Below are 9,156 nucleotides of genomic sequence, written 5' to 3'. Positions count from 1 at the left end.
GCTACTCAGAACAGTGCCAAATTTAAAACTTATGATTTGCTTATTTCTGGAACTTTCTGTTTAATATTTTCTGAACATGGTGTGCTGAGGGTAACTGAAACTGTGGAAAAGTCGGACCACAGATGAGGGGGTATTACTGTAGATTTAAACTCACATCAGTAATTATATTGGATAAATAGATTTACCCCATTTAAATTCTGTCAGCTGAATTTCTTGGGAAAAAAACAATAGCCCTTGTAGTTATTGACAAGATATATAAGGATTCCGAAAGGGTGAAAGTCAAAGGATGTTAAAGCGCACAAATATATCACTTAAAGTTTGAGGAATTAGGCTGACAGCTAATCTCTCAAGCAAAACCACAAAATCCAAAAAGTAAGGACATGCTCTATTCAGTATTCAAAAAAACATGAGAACTTTCACTAGAAGCCCTGCCCTAAAATTGATGAAGCTATATTAGTATCCTTCAAAGGATACTTTAAGGTGACGAGCACTACTGTAGATTAAAACGGACACTTCACAATGATCAAAGGCTTGACTTACCAGGAAAATAAGACAATTTTAAATTTTATTCCTCTAATGACACAGCCTCAGAATATTTAAAGGAAAGGAGAAATAGACAAATTCACACGTTGTGGGAATAACTGATACAACACAGAAGAAATAACATCTGAATAAAACATTTTCAAAAACTGATTGATGTATTGGGTCATAAGGCAAGTTTCAAAAAGTACTGAATCTACTGAATATACTTTGTGAGAATGCAAACTGAAAAATAAATTAAGCTAGAATATTTATTTCCATCAATGTAGAAATTCACTTCTAAATAACCAGCAGGTAAAGAAATCATGATTGAAATTAGAAACTATTTTCAGCTGAAAATTTCATGAAAAAAACTTGTGGACTGTAGCAAAATCAGTACATACATATTTAAGATTTTAACTTTTAAATACAACAGACAGATGAATATTAATGAGCTAATATCCATCAAGAGATTAGGAAAATGGTGAATAAAATTTAAAGGGTTAAAATATTAAAGCCAAAATTTGATTCTTTAAAATGTCTAATCAACTTTTTAAACTTTTGACAAGACTGAATGAATCAAATCAGAGAGGGACAGACAAGTAACCAATATCAAGAACGAAAGAAGGGACATGGTATATCACTATGGAGGCTGTAGAAGTTGAGAGAATTATTTAAAAACTATACCAATATATTTTAAAACATAAGTAAAATGGAAAATTTAATATCCAATAACCAAAACTGAGAATAAAATATCTGAATTTTTAAAATTAAAAAAAATTGGCTTTCGCCTCAGTCTCGAGCTCTAGCTGGCAGCCAAACGTACGAGCTCTGCGATCAGCGGCCGCCATCGACGTTGCTTCGTTTCCTCTGGGCTCATCTGCGCCACTCGCTCGCCACACACTCCGCAGTCATAGCAGCTATCATGGTAAAGCTTGCAAAGGCCGGTAAAAATCAAGGTGACCCCAAGAAAATGGCTCCTCCCCCAAAGGAGGTAGAAGAAGATAGTGAAGATGAGGAAATGTCAGAAGATGAAGAGGATGATAGCAGTGGAGAAGAGAAAAAAGGCAAAAAGGCTACCACAACTCCAGCAAAGAAGATGATGGTTTCCCCAACAAAAAAGGTTGCAGTTGCCACACCGGCAAAGAAAGCAGTTGTCACCCCTGGCAAAAAGACAGCCGCTACGCCAGCCAAGAAGACGGTTACACCTGCCAAAGCAGTAGCAACACCTGGCAAAAAGGGAGCCACACCAGGCAAAGCATTGGTAGCAACCCCTGGTAAGAAGGGAGCAGCCGCTCCAGCCAAGGGAGCAAAGAACGGCAAGAATGCCAAGAAGGAAGACAGTGATGAGGAAGATGAAGACGACAGTGAAGAGGAGGATGAGGATGATGAAGAGGAGGAGGAGGATGAATTCGAGCCAGCGGTGATGAAAGCAGCTGCTGCTCCTGCCTCAGATGATGAGGATGACGAGGACGAAGATGACGATGAAGACGACGAGGAGGAGGATGAGGACGACGAGGATGACTCTGAAGAAGAAGCTACGGAGACTGCACCAGCCAAAGGAAAGAAAGCTCCAGCAAAAGCTGCTCCTGTGAAGGCAAAGAGCACTGCTGAAGATGAAGATGAAGAGGATGACGATGAGGATGAGGAGGATGACGAGGAGGAGGAGGATGAAGACGAGGAGGAGGAAGAGGATGACGAGGAGGAGGAAGAGGAGGAGGAGGAGGAGGAAGAACTTGTCAAAGAAGCACCTGGAAAACGAAAGAAGGAAATGACCAAACAAAAAGCAGCTCCTGAAGCCAAGAAACAGAAGGTGGAAGCCACAGAACCAACTACATCTTTCAATCTTTTTGTTGGAAACCTGAACTTCAGTAAATCTGCTCCTGAATTGAAAACGGGTATCAGTGACCTTTTTGCTAAAAATGATCTTGCAGTTGTTGATGTCAGAATTGGTGTGTCTAGGAAGTTTGGCTATGTGGATTTTGAATCTGCTGAAGACCTGGAAAAAGCCTTGGAACTCACTGGTTTAAAAGTCTTTGGTAATGAAATTAAACTAGAAAAACCAAAGGGAAAAGACAGTAAGAAAGATCGAGATGCGAGAACACTTTTGGCTAAAAATCTTCCTTATAAAGTTACTCAGGAAGAATTAAAAGAAGTGTTTGAAGATGCTGTGGAGATCAGATTAGTCAGCAAGGATGGGAAGAGTAAAGGGATTGCTTATATTGAATTTAAGACAGAAGCTGATGCAGAGAAAACCTTGGAAGAAAAGCAGGGAACAGAGATAGATGGGCGATCCATTTCCTTGTACTATACCGGAGAGAAAGGTCAAAGTCAAGACTATAGAGGTGGAAAGAATAGCACTTGGAGTGGTGAATCAAAAACCCTGGTTTTAAGCAACCTCTCCTATAGTGCAACGGAAGAAACTCTTCAGGAAGTATTTGAGAAGGCAACGTTTATCAAAGTGCCCCAGAACCAGAATGGCAAATCTAAAGGGTATGCATTTATAGAATTTGCGTCATTTGAAGATGCTAAAGAAGCTTTAAATTCATGTAATAAAAGGGAAATTGAGGGCAGAGCCATCAGGCTGGAGTTGCAAGGACCCAGGGGATCACCTAATGCAAGAAGCCAGCCATCCAAAACTCTGTTTGTCAAAGGTCTGTCTGAGGATACTACAGAAGAGACATTAAAGGAGTCGTTTGACGGCTCTATTCGTGCAAGGATAGTCACTGACCGGGAGACTGGATCCTCCAAGGGGTTTGGTTTTGTAGACTTCAACAGTGAGGAAGAGGCCAAAGCTGCCAAGGAGGCCATGGAAGATGGTGAAATTGATGGAAACAAAGTTACTTTGGATTGGGCCAAGCCTAAGGGTGAAGGTGGCTTCGGTGGCCGAGGAGGAGGCAGAGGTGGCTTCGGTGGCAGAGGTGGTGGCAGAGGTGGCAGAGGTGGATTTGGTGGCAGAGGCCGGGGAGGCTTTGGAGGGAGAGGAGGCTTCCGAGGAGGCAGAGGAGGAGGAGGAGACCACAAGCCACAAGGAAAGAAGACGAAATTTGAATAGTTTCTTCTATGCCTGTCTTTCCCTCTTCCATTTGAAAGAAAGGACTCTGAGGTTTTTACTCTGTTACCTGCTCAATGACGGAGCCTTCTTGAGGACATTCCAAGACAGTATACAGCCCTGTGGTCTACTTGGAAATCCGTATAGATAACATTTCAAGGGAGATAACCCTGTTGGTGTTGACTGGATATTCGTAAAAACTTTTTAAAGAGATGAGTGATAGAGCTAACCCTTATCTGTAAGTTTTGAATTTATATTGTTTCCTCCCATGTACAAAACCATTTTTTTCCTACGGAGTTTTTTGGTTTTGGTTTTTTGTTTTTGTTTTTGTTTTTTTTGCGTTGGTGGGTTATAAAGAAAAGCAGAATGTTTTATCATGATTTTTGCTTTAGCAACTTTGGGACAAATTAAAAGTCCTAAACTCTGAAAAAAAAAAAAAAAAAAAAAAATTAAAAAAAATTGAACATAATTAGAAGTCCAAACTCAAAGCTTTCACTAGCAACAACAGATTAAGGAGAATACCAGTCTTCCAGGGAATAAAGAAAGAAGACCAAGATTGACCAGGATGACAGAGTAGAAGACCCTGAGCTCACCTCTGGTCAAGGACGTACCAAAATTATAACTATTTACAGAACCACCACCCATGAAAAAGACTAGAACCTACCAGAAAAGATCTTATACAACTAAAGATATAAAGAAAGAGCCCAAACAAGATGAGTTAGGAAGGGCTGACTCATGGTATAGTCAAGTCCTATATACTCGGGTAGGTGACCCACAAACAGGAAAGTTACAATTGCAGAGGTTCTCTCCAAGGAGTGAGGGGTCTGAGCCCCACATCGAGCTCCCCAGCCCAGGGGTCCTACACCAGGAAGACAAGCCTCCAGAATGTTTGGCTTTGAAGGCCAGTGGGGCTTATTACTCTGGGAGTCCCAGAGGGCTGAAAGAAAGACTCCACTCTTTAAGGGTACACACAAAAACCTCACACATTTAGGGACCCAGGAAAGCAGTAGTAATTTGAAATGAGCCCCAGTAGACCTACCTGCTGATCTTTGAGAGCCTCCTGGAGAGGCAGGAGGGAAACGAAGCTCGCCCAGGGGACACAGACATTGGTGGCAGCCATTTGGGGGAGCTTGTTCTACTACGTGGACATTGGTGCTGGGAAGCATCACTCTGGAATCCTCCCTCTAGCCTATTAGCCTCAGAACCCAGCCTTGCCCCTTCCCAACAGCCTGTAGGCAGCAGGGCAGGGGCCTGGCCCCAGGAAACAGTAGCCCCACAGCTTGCAGACCTAACCCACCCACCAGCAAGCCAGCACTAGCCCTGGGACCAACCACCAGCAGGCCAACACAAGCTTCAGGACACCCTGGACCCTGCAGGCAGCTATGTCCAGGAATCAGCCCTACCCACCAGCAGATTAACACCAGCTCTGGGTCCCCTGAGCCCTACACCTAAACCCCAAGACCCAGTTCTGCTTGCCAGTGGCCAGACACTAGGCCCCAGGACCTGGCTTTAGCCACAAATCGGTGGGCACCAGCCCATGGCTCTCCTGGACCCCAACTCTGCTCACCCATGAACCAGCACTAGCCCTGGGGTGCTATAGCCAGCCACCTTGTGATCCTGGCCCTGCCAGCAAATGGCCAGCAACCTCTGCAAAATTTAAGGCATGGCAACAACTGGACCAGGGGACCAACCAAGCCTACCAGACTACCCACAGTCATCAGCCCACCACAGCAGAAGGACCCAAGCAGCCCCAGAGAGGGCAGCCCTAGCACACAGAGGTCTGGTGATGAGAAAGGAATGCGCTGCTGGGACATATAGGTCCTCTCCTGCAAAGGCTATTTCTGCAAGGTTGGGAAGTGTAACCAACCTATCAGAAAACTAGAAACAAAAACAAAAGTTAGGCAAAATGAGGCAATGGAGGAACAAGAGAAACAACAAAGGAACAAGGGGAAAAACCCAGAAGAAGAAAGATTATTGAAGAACTCAGAAGACCAGATGCACAGATCAAGAAGTCAGTAGTTTTTAAACAAAGAGTTAGAAAATAAAGAACCAAACATATGAAGAATAATTGAAATGAAACATACACTAGAAGGTATTAATGGACCAAATGATATATTCCTTTCTATCAGCAAGCTGGGAGGCAGTAGTGGAAATCACTATTCCTGAACAAAAAGAAAAGAAATAAGGACAGTTTAAGAAATCTCTGGGACAACATGAAGCATACTAACATTTACATTATAGGGGTCCCAGAAAAAGAGATATAGGGGGGGGACCTTCAAGATGGTGGAAGGGTAAGACATGGAGATCACCTTCCTCCCACAAATACATCAAAAATACATCTACATGTGGAACAGCTCCTACAGAACACCTACTGAACGCTGGCAGAAGACCTCAGACGTCCCAAAAGGCAAGAAACTCCCCACATACCTGGCCGTGTGGCTGACAGGGCCTTGGTGCTCCACCTGGGTGTCAGGCCTGAGCCTCTGAGGTGGGAGAGCCGAGTTCAGACATTGGTCCACCAGAGACCTCCTGGCCCCACATAATATCAATCGGCAAGAGCTCTCCCAGAGATCTCCGTCTCAATGCTAAGACCCAGCTCCACTCAACGACCAGCAAGTTCCAGTGCTGGACACCCCATGCCAAACAACTAGCAAGAGAGGAACACAACGCCACCCATTAGCAGAGAGACTGCCTGAAATCATAATAAGTTCACAGACACCCCAAAACACACCACCGGATGCGGTCCTGCCCACCAGGAAGATAAGATCCAGCCTCATCCACCAGAACACAGGCACTAGTCCCCTCCACCAGGAAGCCTACACAACCCACTGAACCAACCTTACCCACTGGGGGCAGACACCAAAAACAACAGGAACGACAAACCTGCAGCCTGCGAAAAGGAGACCCCAAACACAGTAAGTTAAGCAAAATGAGAGGACAGAGAAATCCACAGCAGATGAAGGAGCAAGGTAAAGACCCACCAGACCAAACAAATGAAGAGGAAACAGGCAGTCTACCTGAAAAAGAATTCAGAGTAATGATAGTAAAGATGATCCAATATCTTGGAAATAGAATGGAGAAAATATAAGAAAGGTTTAACAAGGATCTAGAAGAACTAAAGAGCAAATGAACAATGATGAACAAGAAAATAAATGAAATTAAAAATTCTGTAGAAGGAATCAATAGCAGAATAACTGAGGCAGAAGAACGGTAAGTGACCTAGAAGATAAAATGGTGGAAATAACTACCACACAACAGAGTAAAGAAAAAAGAATGAAAAGAATTGAGGACAGTCTCAGAGACCTCAGGGACAACATTAAATGCACCAACATTCGAATTATAGGGGTCCCAGAAGAAGAAGAGAAAAAGAAAGGGACTGAGAAAATATTTGAAGAGATTATAGTTGAAAACTTCCCTAATATGGGAAAGGAAATAGTTAATCAAGTCCAGGAAGCACAGAGAGTCCCATACAGGATAAATCCAAGGAGAAACACACCAAGACACATATTAATCAAACAATCAAAAATTAAAAACAAAACATATTAAAAACAGCAAGGGAAAAACAACAAATAACACACAAGGGAATCCCCATAAGGTTAACAGCTGATCTTTCAGCACAAACTCTGCAAGCCAGAACGGAGTGGCAGGACATATTTAAAGTGATAAAAGGGAAAAACCTACAACCAAGATTACTCTACCCAGCAAGGATCTCATTCAGATTCAATGGACAAATTAAAACCTTTACAGACAAGAAAAAGCTAAGAGAATTCAGCACCACCAAACCAGCTTTACAACAAATGCTAAAGGTTCTTCTCTAGGCAGGAAACACAAGAGAAGGAAAAGACCTACAATAACAAACACAAAACAATTAAGAAAATGCTAATAGGAACATAGATATCGATAATTACCTTAAATGTAAATGGATTAAATGCTCAAACCCAACCAAAAGACACAGACTGGCTGAATGGATACAAAAACAAGACCCATATATATGCTGTCTACAAGAGACCCACTTCAGACCTAGGGACACATACAGACTGAAAGTGAGGGGATGGAAACAGATATTCCATGCAAATGGAAATCAAAAGAAAGCTGGAGTAGCAATTCTCATATAAGACAAAAGAGACTTTAAAATAAAGACTATTACAAGAGACAAAGAAGGACACTACATAATGATCAAGGGATCAATCCAAGAAGAAGATATAACAATTGTAAATATTTATGCACCCAACATAGGAGCACCTCAATACATAAGGCAAATGCTAACAGCCATAAAAGGGGAAATTGACAGTAACACAATCATAGTAGGGGACTTTAACACCCCACTTTCACCAATAGACAGATCATTCAAAATGAAAATAAATAAGGAAACACAAGCTTTAAATGATACATTAAACAAGACGGACTTAATTGATATTTGGACATTCCATCCAAAAACAACAGAATACACTTTCTTCTCAAGTGCTCATGGAACATTCTCCAGGATAGATCATATCTTGGGTCACAAATCAAGCCTCAGTAAATTTAAGAAAATTGAAATCGTATCAAGTATCTTTTCCGACCACAACGCTATGAGACTAGATATCAATTACAGGAAAAATATCTGTAAAAAATACAAACACATGGAGGCTAAACAATATGTTACTAAATAACCAAGAGATCACTGAAGAAATCAAAGAGGAAATTAAAAAATACCTAGAAACAAATGACAATGTAAACACGACAACCCAAAACCTATGGGATGCAGCAAAAGCAGTTCTAAGAGGGAAGTTTATAGCAATACAATCCTACCTCAAGAAACAAAAACATCTCAAATAAACAACTTAACCTTACACCTAAAGCAATTAGAGAAAGAAGAACAAGAAAACCCAAAGTTAGCAGAAGGAAAGAAATCATAAAGATCAGATCAGAAATAAATGAAAAAGAAATGAAGGAAACAATAGCAAAGATCAATAAAACTAAAAGCTGGTTCTTTAACAATATAAACAAAATTGATAAACCATTAGCCAGACTCATCAAGAAAAAAAGGGAAAAGACTCAAATCAACAGAATTAGAAATGAAAAAGGAGAAGTAACCACTGACACTGCAGAAATACAAAGGATCATGAGAGATTACTACAAGCAACTATATGCCAATAAAATGGACAACCTGGAAGAAATGGACAAATTCTTAGAAAAGCACAACCTTCTGAGACTGAACCAGGAAGAAGTAGAAAATATAAACAGACATATCACAAACACTGAAGTTGAGACTGTGATTAAAAATCTTCCAACAAACAAAAGCCCAGGACCAGATGGCTTCACAGGCAAATTCTATCAAAGATTTAGAGAAGAGCTAACACCTATCCTTCTCAAACTCTTCCAAAATATAGCATAGGGAGGAACACTCCTAAACTCATTCTACGAGGCCACGATCACCATGATAACAAAACCAGACAAAGATGTCACAAAGAAAGAAAACTACAGGCCAATATCACTGATGAACATAGATGCAAAAATCCTCAACAAAATACTAGCAAACAGAATCCAACAGCACATTAAAAGGATCATACAGCATGCTCAAGTGGGGTTTATCCCAGGAATGC

At 41.4% G+C, this 9,156-nt stretch overlaps 1 protein-coding gene across 1 annotated transcript; it reads left to right on the top strand.

The window, feature by feature from the left end:
• Positions 1 to 1,309: 1,309 nt before the first annotated feature.
• On the top strand, positions 1,310 to 3,865 carry LOC130707598 (nucleolin-like). The gene has a single exon (XM_057542904.1). The coding sequence runs from the start codon at positions 1,445 to 1,447 to the stop codon at positions 3,572 to 3,574; it is 2,130 nt and encodes a 709-aa protein (XP_057398887.1). The 5' UTR covers positions 1,310 to 1,444; the 3' UTR covers positions 3,575 to 3,865.
• The last annotated feature ends 5,291 nt before the right edge of the window (positions 3,866 to 9,156 follow it).

This window comes from Balaenoptera acutorostrata, chromosome 3 (genome assembly GCF_949987535.1).
Source record: "Balaenoptera acutorostrata chromosome 3, mBalAcu1.1, whole genome shotgun sequence".
In the NCBI taxonomy this organism is placed as follows: Eukaryota; Metazoa; Chordata; class Mammalia; order Artiodactyla; family Balaenopteridae; genus Balaenoptera; species Balaenoptera acutorostrata.
Note: the sequence above shows the minus strand (reverse complement) of the source record. Positions and strands in the feature narration are given on the sequence as shown.